Source organism: Labrus bergylta, chromosome 13, assembly GCF_963930695.1.
Source record: "Labrus bergylta chromosome 13, fLabBer1.1, whole genome shotgun sequence".
In the NCBI taxonomy this organism is placed as follows: Eukaryota; Metazoa; Chordata; class Actinopteri; order Labriformes; family Labridae; genus Labrus; species Labrus bergylta.
In genome coordinates, this window is record NC_089207.1 from 1,583,193 (window position 1) to 1,600,577 (window position 17,385).

General features: G+C 37.3%; 1 protein-coding gene across 7 annotated transcripts in view; it reads right to left on the reverse strand.

Annotated features, from left to right (window-relative positions):
- Window positions 1-14,640, reverse strand: part of LOC110002057 (nectin-1) — a 28,305-nt gene extending 13,665 nt beyond the window's left edge. Inside the window, exons 1-9 of one of the 7 annotated variants that reach the window (XM_065962314.1) lie at window positions 14,314-14,639; window positions 11,697-12,035; window positions 11,290-11,592; window positions 8,877-8,970; window positions 4,940-5,094; window positions 2,870-2,966; window positions 2,637-2,748; window positions 2,235-2,288; window positions 470-1,305 (exon numbers count right to left, since the gene is read on the reverse strand). In XM_065962314.1, the coding sequence (XP_065818386.1) occupies window positions 2,277-2,288; window positions 2,637-2,748; window positions 2,870-2,966; window positions 4,940-5,094; window positions 8,877-8,970; window positions 11,290-11,592; window positions 11,697-12,035; window positions 14,314-14,383 (1,182 nt within the window). In that variant the 5' untranslated portion in view covers window positions 14,384-14,639 and the 3' untranslated portion in view covers window positions 470-1,305; window positions 2,235-2,276. Of the gene's footprint in view, window positions 1-469; window positions 2,749-2,869; window positions 2,967-4,939; window positions 5,095-8,876; window positions 8,971-11,289; window positions 11,593-11,696; window positions 12,036-13,651; window positions 13,867-14,313 lie in introns of those variants that run through there. The other 6 variants (XM_065962315.1, XR_010667640.1, XM_065962313.1 and 3 more) reach the window with 6 other exon arrangements.
- Window positions 14,641-17,385: the final 2,745 nt, after the last annotated feature.

Below are 17,385 nucleotides of genomic sequence, written 5' to 3' on the forward strand. Positions count from 1 at the left end.
TGTTACTGTTGATGTTTTTACCAGACAACTTTTTCAGTATTAAAGAAACTTATTCTTAAATCGAGCGAAACGATGTGGCAGATAAAAGAAAAAAGTGTAGTGATCAAAAATGAATAATAAAACTGTAAAGATATAAAAGTGTTTTTCACTTTAGTCGTGCAAGTCTTTACAAAAGAAGTACTTATCTGATTCCAGAAATACAGCCCATTTAACAAGTCATTCATTCCTGTCTCACAACGAAGAAGGGACTTTTGTTTCCTTCAGCCCAGCTTCCTGTCAGGTGCTGTTTCCATTGATTCAGTCATGAAGACAAGCTTTGGTCTCTTTCTTTGCCCTCACTGTGGGTATTTGTTTTGTGGTAAAAAAAGGTGTCACAGTCCAACCCATGAAGAAAAACAATTCCGAGCTAACCACAGGTTACACGTAAGGGATGGTATGTGAGGAGGACACACAAATGAACGACATGGGATTGAAGAATTTGTGATGTTTTTCTACAAGCTTTAATAAATTAACAGTTTAAATAAAATGCTAAATAAAGCAAACAGATAACCATAGAGCAGGAAGTGAAATGTTTTACCGCTAAAAAAGAAAAAACAAAAAGTGTCTTACAGTAAAGTGTGGTTAAAGCATCATTGGTTATCTAGATTTAACTTTCCAAAAAGAATAACAATAAAATGCACAGCAGAACAAAGTAAGATAAAATAAGGCTTAGTGCATGAAGGGAAAATGTAGAAAACATCATCAGTAAAAAAAGATAAGCAAGGCTTTACAGGACTTTAATAAAAAAAAAACACACTGCAGCTATCAGTCTAAAAGAACACTCTACTGATTAGCACCATGTTACTAAAAAACATTCTCAGCCTCAACATGCTGCATTCTCTTCAACAGTTAACACGTCAGTCAAAGACTTGAGATGTAATTTAAAGGTTGTTTTTTTGTCAAGCCTCTAACCACAAGTGGATCTGCTATTTCAAGCTGGGAGTGAGTCATGGTCTAGAAATGGAATGGTGTTTCTCCCTTCAATCAGTTCGGTATAAAAAACTGGAAAAAAAAGTCACTGAAAAAATTTGGCATTTAGTGTTAAAGTCTTTCTATGTGATTTTTCACACTTAAATATAATATAAATCAAGTATCTCCTCTGAAAATAACTCTGTGAGTCATGACTGTCTACAATGGGTGTAACACCCGAGTCCCACTGTCTGTGATGTTTTCAGAGTTTTCAGAGTCCTATCTTCAGTTTGTTTACATCGTCGGGACGGCCGGCTGACTCCTCCCCTCGTGTATAAAAGTTGTTTAATTGAGGGACTAGAGAAAAGAAGAATAACATACTGTACTCACTGCCGCCCCCATAACATAACATAATGAATAACTGCATTTTGTTATCACAGATACGATCTTAAATAGCCATGGAAAGATAAAAAAAACATCTTCACACAAATCTGTACCCATTTCAGCCACCAGGGGGTAGTAGTCAAATTGAACACGAAATGAAAGCTCCTCTTAGCAGCTCTGTAACTGAAGTGCTAATGACCTGTAAACAACATAATTTAGGTGCTTGAATGTGTATTTCAGTTGTTTAACTCTGTGAAAAGTCACAGCAGCAGACTGATAGCCTGACTACAAAATGCTGGGTAAGGCTTGTTAGTGCTTCAACTTTTCCTGTAAGGATCACCTCGTTTATAGGCACTACTTAGATTGGCACAAAGACACAAAAACAAATCTCAAAATCTTCTTTCCTACTTTCCTTTCAAAACCTGTTCTGTTCTGTGTGCATGTACACATGCTTCATACTCATTTGCTGTGACCAGCAGTTAATACTGTTGGTGGGAAAACAGAGTACCTTCCTGGTGGCTGACGGTTAAAGCCACAGGCCTTCATGTTTAAAAACTGCTTTGCATTTGTGGTGACAGTTAAACGGTCTCCTTCCTTTTTGACTTCTTCCAATTTTGCCTTGTTAGTTCTACATCAACATTGTAGCTGACTTTCATATTTTGGTGACTCTTCAGAAAAGCTCTTAACCTTCAGGTTCATTTTTGACATTCTTTTTTTGATAATACTACTAGCTGTTCAGTTGTAATATTTGGAAACAATAACTTTAAATATCTGAATTGAGAAATTGGCTATTTTTAAAACCAATGTCAATGACATCAACAAAATGTAAAGCACCAGGAATACTGCCTATTTTCACTAACGACTGCGTCAGGAATGAATAGTGTTGGAAGTCTGCAAATCACCTTCAGTCCAGCTGTGATCCTCTTCTGTTGCTTCGACTGATTTCAAAGCTCTCCCTGAGGAAGAGAAGGCAAAAACATTTCATTAAAACTTGATTTATTTCCACTCAGTCTGCAAATAGTCTTTTTTTAATTTTATATAAATCTTGGAATAACTTGAAAAAGGAAACCCATTGGGAGTTCTTAGGTTGTTAAGTCACTACATTGGAAAAGGCCTTTTTGTGATGCATTCAGGAGCTTCTGTCTCTCAGGTCAAACTGCACTGGTTGAAAACAGACAGCAGCAGGTATATGCAGGTGAAGATGTTGGAGGTGTTAGTGCAACATGAAGCTGATGATGTCATTGTCACATGACCAATGGAATTTCACCTTTCCCTGAATACCTACCATGTAACAAATATCTTACCTCTGTTTCCCCTCCATCTTCTTCTACTCTGTCATGGCCTTCAGGTGAGCTGGAAGTCGTTGGAACCTTTTGCCTCTTGCCTCGTGTGCCGCCTTCTTCCCGTAGTATGAATCTACAAGGTAATAAAAAAAGTAAAAGTTAGTAGTCACAGTATGTAACCGTATAAGCTTTTATATTTAATAGTAGAATTGAATAGTTCACTGTAGTGTTTGAGATACTTTCATATTTCGTACCTTGCAATTTCCATACGTTTATAGAAGCAACACAAGACAGCAGCAACAACGAGGACGAGCAGAAGAACAAAGAGGGTCCAACTGGCAGTGCAGGATCCTGTAGAGAGACAGGACAGAGGAGAACATGAAGAAGTAACAGGAAGTACAGATTTGCACGACCAGTTAATTTAATCCAATGCAGCCCAGTACTGAATGGACTGTTACTGCACCCTTAGGTGACCTGTGAGGTCCATTCATTTATGTAAAAGAGCTGTTCACCTCCTTACACTGGCTCCCAGTTACTGCTCGCATCAAATTTAAAACTCTGCTGCTCGATTACAAAACAGCGACAAAAACATCTCCTCCTTACTTTAACTCTCTGATCCAGGTCTACACTCCCTATGAACTTCCAAACTCCATGTGATCTGCAGAGTCCCTCTGTACCTTTAAGAAAAAGCTAAAGACCCAGCTCTTTCATGAATACCTACTAACTTAATGATGATGGTCTCCATATTATTGATGATGATGATGGTATGACGATGGTTTTTGTTTGATAACGACGACTTATAAGATGGTTTCTATACTGATTAGAGCTCTCAAGAACTGCCCTCAATGTTGTGCTTTGCCTCTGGTCACTTCCTGTCAGCACCTGTGTGTCCAATCAGACTCAAAGCTGATCGTTTGCTCTTACTCACATTGTTCCCTTTTTTCTAGATCCTTGCTTGTGTTGTTCTTACTCTCTGATGTACGTCGCTTTGGATAAAAGAGTCTGCTAAGTGAATTGTAGAATGTATCTGTTTATTAGATACATATCTGGAATTTCTAGATTTGCTAGCTCTGGCTTCTCATTTTGTTTATTGTCTTTGTTTTTTCTTTACAAGACTCAGTAGGCTGTGAAACTGAATTGCCCTTCTGGGATTAATAAAGTTGTCTGAATCTGAATTAGTACAACTGGCCTGCAGTGAATCACACTCTGAAGCTTATTAAATGTCTCAGCTCCTTTTCCTTCAGCACTAAGATCAGATCCAGACAGATCAGGTAACACTGGGAGCTTCAGGCAGAAAAAAACAAAAAACTACCCAGCTCAGTTATGTTAACAATTTGCTGACAGCTGCCATCCAGCCAGGCATTAAATCAGCTGCTAATGGTTAATGATTAAATAGCATTCTGTGAATAACATACTAAACATAACAAGTTATCTTTATTGTGGGATGTCAGCGTTTTTAACACTCTGATACTTTAACAAAGTGTTTTTAAATGATACTGATCCCTGTTGGTTTCAGGTTTGATAGTATCTTCCATACAGATGCCCTAAAAGACAACAGATCTACAGTAACAGTTATATTTTCAATCACACAGCTGCTGCAAAACTCAAGAGAGAACAGCTGTGAAACAAGCTTCATCCTCACATGTTGGAATGTTTGACCATAATAGGTCAATTGTTTTGCAAACATGAGCTGGTGTTCACTGTCGGCTTTTAAAGCCTTTTTTTTCAAAGGGCGGCTCAGAGAGGGAGGCTAAAGCAACTTTAAAGGCATTCCTGTGCCATGTGCAGGAGCTATTGTTGTGTAACCAGGGTATCCTGGACCCTCTTCTTACAGTTGGACACAGCTGAAATATCTACACACATCAATCAAACTTTATTTATATAGCACTTTTCAGACAAATTAAATTGCAGTTCAAAGTGCTTTACAAGAGTGCAGAAAAGTTATTGACGAAAAAGTAGTTTATAAAATCACTGACAGACTAATATATATATAAAAACAATACATAAAAGCAATAAGATATTAAAATTAGTACATAGGAGAGGAATATTTAAAATTGTAGTAGGATTAAAAAAGACAAAACAATAATGTTAAGATTTGAATTTATATAAAGTGCTATATAAAAGCCAGACTGAATAAATGAGTTTTCAGACTGCGTTTAAAAATCTCAATATTCTCGGCATGGAGGAGTCTCAGAGGAATCCTAATCAAGTATATCCAGCATTTCAACTCTCACCATGTCCTTAAGGATTCCACGGGAACAACGTGCTATAATAAACTCATTTGGCTGCTGAAATAACTGGAGGCAAGTCAAAAGGGATCTCACCTGAGGTGAAATGCACACGGAGGTAAGCACGTTTACTCCCATACGAGTTCGACGCCTCGCACTGGTAGAGGCCGTTCAGCTCGGAGGTGATGCTCAGAAACTGCAGCGTTGAACCATCAACTCGGACCCCGGACTGAGGCCACGACCGGTCAGATCTGAAAGTTAGAACAATGCTGAGCTTAACAAAGACTTCCAGCCCCAAAAACAAAAAAGGGTCACCATCTGTCGAAAGTTTTGCAAAGACATGAAATCAAATACAAACTATTTAATCCTTTCTAAAGGCATAGATAGAAAGATAGAATCTTTATTATCATTGTATACAAGGACACAAGAAAACTTTGTTAGCAGCAATCCTATACAGCAGCGTTTACAAAAACAAAAATATATTTGTGGTAATATGAAGACAAATATGTTTGTGAAAAGTGGCCAGAGTGGCCAACTGCTGTTCAGTGAATGAATAATAATAATAATAATAATAATAATAATAATAATAATAATAATAACAATAACAATAATAATAACAATAATAATAATAATAATAATAATAATAAATAGACAGTTGTGGTGACTGAAAGAATATATACAGTTATAATTGTGCAGTAACTGATTAGGTAAACAAATAAATATATATAGAGAGATAGTGCAGATAAGTGAAGTTATAGTGCAGTGAAAGAGTATATAGAGTTGTTATTGTGCAGTGACTGAGTAAATAAATAAACAATTATAAAGCAGTGAATTATAAAGTTATTGCACAAGTAATATTGAACAGTTAGCAGAGGTTAGGTAATTATTGCACATTGTATTCCCGTCTTGTTTGGGGGGGGGGGGGGGAGGTTATGGGTTGAGGAGTTTTTCCACAGCTCTGGGAAAGAAGCTGTTTCTTAGTCTGTCTCACCTGATAACCAAAGATATCGTCTGTTTAATCTGAACAATATCCCAAAGTGACAGAAACTTCACTTGGAACAATGCTGTGTGTTTCCCACAGTTTTTTATCTTCTAAGCTAAGCTAAGCTAAACTATTTCATGCTGTAGCTGCATAAAAAAAAAAATATATATATATATATCTGACAACGGTATCCATTTATTTGTATTTTATTGTTTATTTTTAAAGGAGCAGCGCCCTATTAAATGTAAACAGTGCAGTACTCTACTGTGTGCCTGTAACCACTTCAGAGACCACTCCACTACCAAAACAGAGGGAAGCTGTTCCACTGTTGTTGTTTTCAGTTTAGTTTAGTTTACTCTGATCCTGTATTTTATAAACCCCTCTATTTCAGCCCTGCTCAGAACAGGCTGTTTCTGTGTCTGTACTTTTAAATATGTAAATGAGCTGTGTTTTTCCACCCGTCCCTCTAGAAGAGCTTGGGCCTTATTAATTTATAATTTATCCTTTATTAATCCTTTATTTACACTCTGTTTAATGAACATGCTACACACACATGCACAAACAGGATCCTGTGGACATGCATTAATAGAGAGATCTCACAGCGAGTGCTCCAGAGCAGTTTTGGGGTTCGGTGCCTTGCTCAAGGGCACCTCGGCAGTGATCAGGAAGCCCAAGTCCCTACAGACTGAGCTACTGCCGCCCGATTCTTGCACCATGCCCAACTACTTAGGGTGAGAAGGCGGACTGTGGGAGTGTCACCCACCCATTTGGAAGAGTTATTTCCTCCTGTGATGTCACAAAGGGAAAATCTCCAAACGGCCTGTTTGAGCACACGTTTTCTGAAAGTGGAGCAGGCAGAAGAAAGAGAAGATGGACTAATTTGGGTGAGTGTATTTTGCACAGTATGTGCCTTTTAGACTGAGCTTTAGATACCAATAAATTCACATTTTTTTCTGCATCATTATGACTATAACACTTCTTTAAATTACAAGGAGCTTTTCCTTTGACATTTTTTAAAATTATACATTTTATCAATTATTATTGGAGCAATCACTTTTCACTATTACTATTGACAGTTCCCTCAACAAACCATACATCAAACAATCCCATCATCATGTCCTCAGTTATATATAGAAACACCTTGCTCCTCTGCTGTTAGTGGGCTTTAACAGTCTTGGTCTGTTTTTTTACACTGAAATAAACAGCATGAATAGACTTTGACACAGTTTAAGGGATCACTGGAGCGTTCTTAATGTTCAACAGTGAAGACGTGGTTGCAGTCGTTGCTTCGCATCATATTTAACATGTGCATCTTTTTTTGTTTGCAACATCTGCACTGTGTCATTAAAACCTTATGAAGGAGGACCAATGACCTTTGGTTGCTAGGAGACATGGTGCCTGGTTACAGTTGGCTGGGAGCTCACCACTATGCAAACTCAACAAATGCTTTACATGCTCCAGTAGATGCATTTGATCTCTCCCATACAGACACCGATGAGACTTTTCATTAAGAGCAAAAACATGGCTGCTACTGATGAAGAACCTTCTGAATCATGAAAGTGTCATATGAACTTGATGATAGCTCCCTTAACCCTCAGGCATCAGATTAATTTACGACCCTCTTAAGTCACTAAGGACAAAAATGTCCACTTCCAAAAAACTGATATAAAATAGAACAGATTGATATTTTTTCTGCATAAATCTCTTTAAGAGGTCATATACTGCCCCTTTTGGGGTTCATATATTTAATCTATGTTCCTACTTTTGTACGTTCACAATAGATAAAGTTCTAAAAAAGTGTCTGTTTTCATGTACTGCTCCTCCTTGCTCCCTCTACACTCTGAGTCCGTCAGCTACACTCTGTTGAGCCCACACTGTTAGACCCCAAGTGGGCCAAGTCTGCTCTGATTGGTCTGCAGATCCGCTCCGTCGTTATTGGTCAGTTGCTCAGCACGCGTCTCGGAAATCTCAACATGAGCTGCTGGGCTTGCCACTACGAGCCAATGGGCTTAGATCAGTGATCTCACACCGACAATGACGTCAGACTGACACATTTTTATCGAGGGGGGCTAGAGCCGAGCGTTACATGCAGCTAATGCTACAGCTAACAGGAGGACGTAGGAGAAGCTGCGTTTCCGCAGACTTTGAATTTTTGCACATAGATGTGCCTAAACATGTACAGGACACTTGGAAAACACACTAAAGAGCAAATAAAACCAGCAAAAGAAGAATATGGGACCTTTAAACAAGGTCCTGCAAAATCAACTGATTGGTTCCAGGCTAATTCATTTTATGGAATTATATGAATTCTTAAGTTTGACAGGATCCATAAAGTTACCTAGTGTCATGTTTTTCAGATCCTCCTCCTCATGTTTTCCTGCCCTGATTGTCTGTGTGTATACATCCCCGTGTTAGACTTGCTCCCTTTGGATTTGTTTGCCTTGAAGATTTGCCTTCCTGTGTACTGACCTGGACTGTAATTAAACTCTGCCTGTTCCTGAACTCAGCCACGTGTGAGTCTGCTTTTGAGTTCCTGTCTCTATCTGGTTCTGATAAAGTTCTATCTTATTTTTCTCTACAGTTCCCTGTGTTGTTACAGTGTTGGATAAGCAGACACTTAGTTTGCTGCCTCTAATTCTCAGTGTTGATTGTCAATTAATATGTTTTCTTTTTTCTTCAAATTTACTTTCAACTCCATTAAAACACATTTTTTGTTTTTGTTGGAGCTATTTAATTGTTGTTAGAATTAGTTTTGGTGTTTAGTTTATTAATATTTGGGTGTTGTTGTTTATTTAATTATTCTACATTTTGGGTAATGTTTTCTTTTTGCTAGTTGTTTGTTTAGTAAATTTAGCTTTGCATTAATATTTTTGTTAGGTATTTGGTAACACTGTGGGCACCAGAGGTTATTTAAGTAAGAGGCAGGTAGAGGACCAGCATGCACCTGGGTGGGCCTATGAGAGGCAGCAGGAGACACGATTATCTTTGTTCTTTTGTTTGCTTTCTGTAAAAATGTTTTGCTCTGGAATCAGATTATTTAAATGTCTGTACCTCGTCCAAGTAAAGCTCGCAGCTGGATATGCCTCTGTGAGACATTCAAAGGAGTGTGCCGACCTTTCAGTGATATTCACTTCCAGAGGAGGAGCTGCAACAAACAGGAAGACAGAATGAGGTGTGTTATTACTCTCTCTAAAACGTGAATTATATATACACACACACAGATCATCTTTGGATCCTATTCAGCTGGGATGATTAAAACTTGTGAGAGCAGGACACCACACTCTACATCAGCAGTAAGTAAAAAAAAATGTTGTTGTTCAGATCGAGGCTGTTGTTTGTCAGGACGATGAGAACTTAAGGTCAAACATTCCCACTGGAAGGTTAAATAAAGCCTGAAAACAGATAAATGAACGTGTAACCAGAACCTGCAGATAATGCTGTGACTTTTTGTTATTAGTTAGGTGGAGCATTTCAGTATGTGTCACATGAGGGCTTCTGGGGGAATTCCATCAGAAACAAGAGACGTAACTGTTCCTGCAGACTGAGAGGAAGAAACAAAATCCGTACAAAGCAAAGTTTTGTTACCTACGCTATTTAGATGATGTCAAATTGGCTGAAATCTCATTTCTAATTTTTTTTTTCTCGATTAAAAAAAATAAATCCCAAAAAGCCATTACTATCAGTTTATATCGGCCTTGTTGACAAATAATCTAACTCAATAGTCCTTTTAAGGGCCACTGGTGGCGCAGTGGTTAGTGCGCACGTCCCATGTATGGAGGCTGTGGTCCTCCAAGCGGGTGGCCCAGGTTCAAATCCCAGCTGTGGCTCCCTTCCCTACCCTCTCTCTCCCCAATTTCTGACTCCATCCACTGTCCTATCTCTCAAATAAAGGCCCAAAAAGCCCCAAAATAAACCTTAAAAAAAAATGATATGACAGATTTCATCAAAACAAATGAAAAATAAATTTCATCGTACTTGATTTCTAAACATTTTTGGAGAGAAGCCCACTGTGAAAAAAAAAATCCCCTCAATCTGGCCAATGGATTAAGAAACAGGCCTGATGATACGTTCACATGATATGAGACTGGCTGTCTGTGACTTTCATGCTTTGGTTATTAAATTATGTTTTAGGTCAGCTGATTCAGGCTCCCGTGATGCAGTTAATAGCCAAAAGCAACAACAGTAAGTGTGTGACCCTCCTACTGTATCTGCAACCTTTATCACTGTTTCCAAAGACCAGGAGAGGACTCCCATGATTTAATATAAACTCAATACATATGAGTTTAATTTAGTAAAATCAATCAATCTTTATTTGTATAGCGCCAAGACACTTTAAAAAGAGCGGGTAAAAGACCCAAAATGATCAGGATGCAACTCCCAAAAAACTGATTTGTTTATGTTTATGTGTTACTCAAATGTGCCCTGATGTCATCGTTTCCCAGTTAAGAGCAAGTTAAAGCAAATCAAACTTTATTATTACAGCTGATTGATGTGAGTATGTGGAAAAACATATCAGGGGCGTGTCTGAGTGAAAATATTTGGAAAACATTTCACAGACTTGTTGAAGGTCGCTTATATTGTACAAGTATGAATGATATGAAATATATCCACATCAAAGATTCTCCTTTGTGAAAAAAAATAAAATCAACCCTGCAGTCGTGCAAAACCAAAGAAACAACTTTATGGAAAAAAAACAGCGTCTTGCTCAACCGCAGGGAATCGAAAGAAGGGGTCCAATGTAGAAGCAACATGATCTGCTGCTGCAACACTAAAAGATTGTGCTACTGTACAGCTGGCTGGCTTTAGAGCTAACTAGACCAAGCATGCTTATCATACTGCCTACACTGCCTTTCTGGCATGGCCATGCACTTTTACTTGATTGTGATGAATGTGCTTTTTTCAAGGCCCATTAGAGAAACAACAGTGAAGTCACACTAATCACACTAAGTCACACTAATGGAGAAACACAGAGAACAGGGGGAGAGGGACTAGCAGAAGAGTAAATGTCACAATCCCACTGGAAAATGAAATCCACAACTTTTAAAATATTCCTAAAGAAGCAGGAATATTAACATGGCATGTTCCCTTTTTTTTAGTAAAAATCTCTCTTTTATGGAATAAAAAAGACCAGCTCAATAAAAGACCATCCTGCAGAATTTAAAGAAGTGAATCTTATGAGAATCACATGTCAGGCTATTTGAAAAACAAAAACAAAAAAGTTAGCAGATTCAGCTTTAAACAAGTCTGCTGGCTGATGAACACTTTGATAACTGTGTGCCATTGGTCAGTGGTGAAGGCTCATCTTATACAACAATGAAAACCAAAAAAAGAAGAGGATGACGAGGAGGAATAAAACATGACCAGTGTCCATTCACTCACAGAAGCTTCAAAAATGTTCTGAAAAACACAGTTCATTAACCACAGATAAAACAACTGATGTAGGAGAGTGTATTTATATACCCACAGTGGATATGTATGGTGGAGGTCAGGGTTTCTTCTCTCTCTAGAGCAGGACTGGTGATGACACACTGGACTGAACGATCGTTGAGTTCTCTGGTAGGCACTCCAAACAGCCAGCTGACTGTGGTAGTCGTACCGTTAGCATGAAGGCTGGAGTTGGTTGACGGCCTCACTTTCTCTCCCAGAGTACCAGTGAGCCACCTCACCTCTGCAGGAGGTCTGGAACCAGCAGCCGTGCAGGTAATAAGAGGGACCTCGTCGTTACCCAAAGCAGGATGAGCATCCTTCAGGCTTGTGACCGGAGGCACTAAGAGAGCGACAGTCAACAACAAAGTTAACACACACACTCTTAAGATGTTCATGACTCACACATACAAACACAACATGAGCAGCATTTTGAATGTATCATACCAGGAACTATAAGAGGTATCGCTGTCTCATGGATCCCGCTGGGGAACAAAGTGAACACACATGTGTAGGTGCCTTCATCCATCAGTGTGACATTCGATAACTGGAGAGTACCATTTTTATCTGTAAAACTCCCAATGAACCTAAACCGATCATCATGGCCATTGATATAGTTTGGTCCGTCGGACGAGATTGTATAGAAATTGTCCGTCCGAGGTTTTCCTCTGGTCAATCTCTGCCATGAAATCTGTGTGAGGGTCTCTGTGGTACCAATGAGTTTACAGTGGAGGACAGCTGCTCCTCCCTGCACCGTTGTCGTTCTTCCTCCAATGACCTCCAGAGCTGTAAAGATGCACAAGATAACGTTCACTGGAATACAAATAATTTAGAAAATACAAAAAAACAAGCATTTCCTTTGCGTCCATATGAGAAAAGCTACAATGTAGGCTACTTATGATGGGCCTTTAGTTTATTTAGGTCTGCATTAACGACTCCCCCCAAAATAAATACACGCTTTTAAATTGTAGGGTGAATTAGCCAAATGTGGGACGCCTCAGCTCAAGTGGGTGTAGGTCTTCCTACAACAAATGAAAGTCAATAAAACTAAGGGTTAACACAAGTTGTGATGTCATGTGATCAAAATAACATGACTTCTCAAATGTCCAATCAGAGATTAGAATGATACAAGCTTCAAACATGAAGTACACAGCATGAAGACCACCCAAAGGTCAGGGACATACTGTTTAGACAAACTTAATGTTAAGGATATACATTTCTTATAAATAAAACAATCCTACTTTTTTTTATCTGGATGTTTTTATGATATGTTTGTTCATCAAAAAATATTATATTATGTTTTAAATAAATTCTATAATTGTTATTTTAAATTAAAAGTTCCTTTGTGTTTCCTAAAGCGAGACAGTTTTTTGCATTCAAATATGCCTGTTGTGTTTTTTTAAGAACCCTAAGTACATCTCTGGTAAAGATATGATTAAATAAGTTGTTTTGCATATTTCTCTGAAAAACACAGTTTTAAAGATTTGTCTATCAATTAATCATTTAGTCAACAAAATAGTATTGGTGTTAGTTGGCTAAGAATTTCTTTTGTTCAGGACAGACGTATGGAATAGAAAACATTTTAACATTTTAACATTGCATTTCTTTAAATAAATTCATTCATAACATGTTCACAACATTCTGCTTTCTCTGTATGTCAAATATGATCATTTAATAGCCTATTGTCTTTCTACAAAATGCATCAAAACTATTATATTCCATTTGTAGTGTTTTGTAACACCAATAACATTGTAAGTGGTAAAATTACAGAATATGGTATTGCACATTTTAGACTTGAGTGTGACAGGTTTTTATACCTGAATTAAGGTGATTTAGACTTTTTAACATGACTTTTCAGTGTCCCACATTTAGAACAGCACTGTCCCACATTAAGAAATGCAGATTGTCCAAACAATTTGGCACTAAGACTACTGATATGTCTGAGTGTGGGTTTGATTAGGGGACATCCTGGGGATTTCAGAGTGGTACTGGGTGTGGATTATTTAATGTAGGCCTATAGCTTCATGTTGCAATATATCTCAGAAGTCTGAAATGCCAAAATTGTCCCACATTAGGCTAATTCACCCTATCAATATTAATAATTAAACATTTTGGGGATTAGTAGTCTAGCCTATAAAACAAAGACTTGTACTTTTCCGTCTGAAAGTTTGAAGGACGAAGCTAAACGTAAATAACGTACCCTACAGGAATATGTTTTACAAGATCTCTTTTTAAAGAAAAGGTTTTACACACAGTCAATTCTTTAGAGGTTTTTAATAATTCAGTTCTGTATATATTTCTGTTAGTGGCCTAATAAGTTATCTGTTTACCATGAAATGGCCTAGAAAATGATAACGCCATGACATGGAGGCTGTTTTCTCATTAGAACTGAGCCAACATACCGTTTGTGACTGTGGGAACCATCAACGTTAACACCAGTAAAAGCATAGTGGTGCTCCTTAAACCCAAACACAGGCCTATCCATAGTTTACGTCCAAATTATTCATATCCATCCATCCATGTGTGCAGTTTCTTTATACCAGCATCTTTCCTCTGCTCCGAGACAAAACAGGAGGACGACACGAAACCAGACACTCACGGGATGCGTTCAGGAGGACTCGGAATTTACACGATCCAAGTAATCTTTCAGTCCCTTTTTTGGGTTGTTGATTAAAAACAAGTGAATAACTTAATATAATTGTTTGATGTGAGTATCGCTATAATAACCAGCCTCAACATTTCCTGCTGTTGTTACATAGAAGAGATGTTCACTATCCAAAGAGTCTCACGGCACTGTGTGAGCTCAAAACACATTTATATTACATAGAAATATATTACAATCATTACTTCATTATTTTAACTATATGTAAATATTTATAACAAAGAGCTGTACAAATGGCTGAAAAACTTCGGTTTTACAGTGTATATTAACAATAAATCTCATTAAAGAAACATGAGAAACAGTTACCAAATGGTAAAACAGTGACACCTAGTGGACAAAATAAACAACAACATGCGGCTGTAAAACAAAACAGAAAGTATGAAAATACAAGGAAAAACATACCTGCAGAAGACAAAAGAACATTCAATGTGCCTTCTGGACATTTGTTTTTTGCACCTCTGCTCCTAAACATGCTAAATAAATATTATTTTAACTGAGAATATCTGCGGCACGTCAATCACGTGACACAGGCGCTGTAGGATATCACACAATTCGCGCCAAAACCGCTACATTAAAACAGTCTCCAAAGTGATATAAAACTCTCAAAACCTAAACAAAATGACTGATTAACATCGTATTACTATCAGTTTATAAAATAAACGGAACATTACAACTTAAATCACTTATTTTCCACAGTAAATAAAGTAATGATGCAGCAACGTCTTTACATACAACTCACCCTCAGCAATGCCAAACGGCACCGTGAGGGACAGATGGAAGGAGCTACGGTAACCCAGGAGGTACAGAAACCGCAAAGTGCCAAAAAGGTCATTCTCAAAGGAAACATAAATTTGATAAAATAACAGTAAATATACATAACTCGTTAAGATAAAATTCACAAATACTTAAAAGAAATAAATTATAAATGAAATCTCAAGTATAAATTGTAAACTGTACTCAAAAATAAAGTGCATTTTAACTCTGTTACATCTATACAGTAACTTGTTTTTAATAATGACAAAATAGTTGGTGTAACATCATTAACAATGTTTGCAAGTGTTCATGATGTGGAGTTTATTAGTTTTGTATTTTGTGTATTTCAGAGTTTAGATTTATTGTTCTGTTTCATTATGTCATTTCTTATATTATGCTTGTGTTTCTCTTTGTTCTAGTGTGTATTGTTACATTCTTCTCTGTGTGTCTTTAGTGTTTCCTCATTTATTTGGAAGTTAAAATACCAGTATACCAGTACAAGTAGAGCACGTGACAAAAAGGGATCCTGCTGCTTTTAGGGGGGATTGGAATTTCCACTATCCATGTTCCATGAATTATTTCACCTTTAACGCAGTCCCTCTTGTGGTCAGGTGTGGAACAGCAACTATCTTTTCTTTTTTTTCCTTTTATTATTATTATTATTATTGTCATACCAATACATACATTTAAAAAACAAGTCGATCCAAAGTTCTTTTTATCAAATTTAAAGGGCAATAGAATCAGAATCAGAATTGTTTTTTATTTCCAAGTACATTTACACATACAAGGAATTTGTCTTGGTGTATTGGTGCAAAAGGGTTAGCCACAAGAACCACAATAAAATAGAACAAAACATTTAAGAAGAGTTCATAATTCTGAAAAAATAGAGTAGGCCTAGAGTAGTAATGTAAAAAAAAAATTAAATTAGATAATAAGATGATATGATGGGATTTAGAAATTACATTCCTGCTACAGGGCCCTCTAATAAAAGGCAAAGGCATGCCAAAAAAATGTTCTGATTTCAAAGAAGTAGGGTTGCAAATGTGTTCCCTTTAAGAGGTGAAAACTGAGGGCATCAATTTGCCTGCTGAAAAGTTGTTTTTTTATATATAAATTGTATATATATATATATATATATATATATATATATATATATATATCATAAAAATGTGTTCTGTCATTATTCCATTCGAGCAGCTCTCTGGTTACTCAGTTTTAATTTGAACTCAATGCAAAATATTGAAGTCGAGTCCCTTCAAGTGTTCATCATCTTGTATTCCACACAGCTTTGGGGCAGATTCAGAGGCACCTGCAGCGGAAAAATATGGAAATAAACTCACAGGACAAAATGTTTGAGAGATTTTAGAGCACACTAGTTTGAGTAAAGTTCTTCTGACCTCTCCTCCTCCAAACGGGACTTGAACCACGGCATAGATCAGGGTTCTGCTGCAGGTTAAGTCCTGGTTTGAGGCCCAGCTCTTGCTTTCCCTGTACGGATTTATAACCAATAATATTACTCCATGGCACATTTCAACTGTCTCCAATACATTGTTAGGAAAGTCTTAGAATCTTTACTGAACTAATTCATAAATGTGACAATGTGACACATTTTGAACTCTTCTTGATCAAATGTAAAAGGGAGATTATCTGCCAAATGTACTTAAAGAAAGAAAAGAAACATCTAGGCTATTATGTAAAACAGAATGGGTATCGGGTAAATTATATTTATCATTGATTAATCTGCTTTTTTAATTTATTTTTTTCATGGATTGATAGCCCTTTAGAGACAATGAGATTTTAGCAAATACCCCGAAAAACATCAACTTAAGAACCCTCAAGTTGACACATTCAAATATCCTGTTGTATTAAAAAAAAATTGCAACGAGCTCAGACTATAGCAACACATGGTGCAGGTGTGAGATGGTCACTGTAAGCCAAGATGAACTAAAGCTTGTTTATTTGGCAGAAATTGTCACACAGTCAAGTTATAACTTACATGCAGAGATAAACAGCTGGAGGGATGCCACATAGAAGGAATCCAATCCCAGCTGTGAGTATGTATAGGAAATACCCCGATGACTTCTCCTCTGTGTAAAATCAGATGTGAATGACTTTATGTTGCAGGTCATCAGAGCTTACACATTCATTATGACTTTTATTTAAGTGAGGAGACCAGCTTTGAGCTCTACTTACCTTCAGGTTTGTCAGACACGGTTAAATTCCACCGATAAGTCGTTGACCCTGAAGATTCAGTTAAATGACATGTATATAGTCCTTCATCATCTTCCTGAGCATTAGAAATAATCAGCTTTGAGGATAGATCTATTGTCAGTCTGTCAGAGGTGAAATTTGAAACAGTCACATTTCCTTTCATTGAATGAGAAAAACGAAATCTGCCTTTGCTCCAGTTGATTTGTTTTGTATTTTCTCTTGATGTGTTGCAAATAAAAATGACAGAGCCTCCCCTGGACACCTCTTCATCCGTGTGGACGACTTTTTGATCCGCTTAAATCAAAGAATGAAAAAACAATTAATACATATGCAACAGATACAAAACTTAGCCTTGAGAAAAGCATGCATTGCAAAAAACACAAAAGTTGTACTCTACCTGCAAAGACCCCGTGCATAAATAATAAGGAGAGCAGAGCTGCTTGGTTTGGATGAAACATGATGACCATAAGCCAGAGAAAAAGACAGACTGACAGTTCATCACCAATAAAT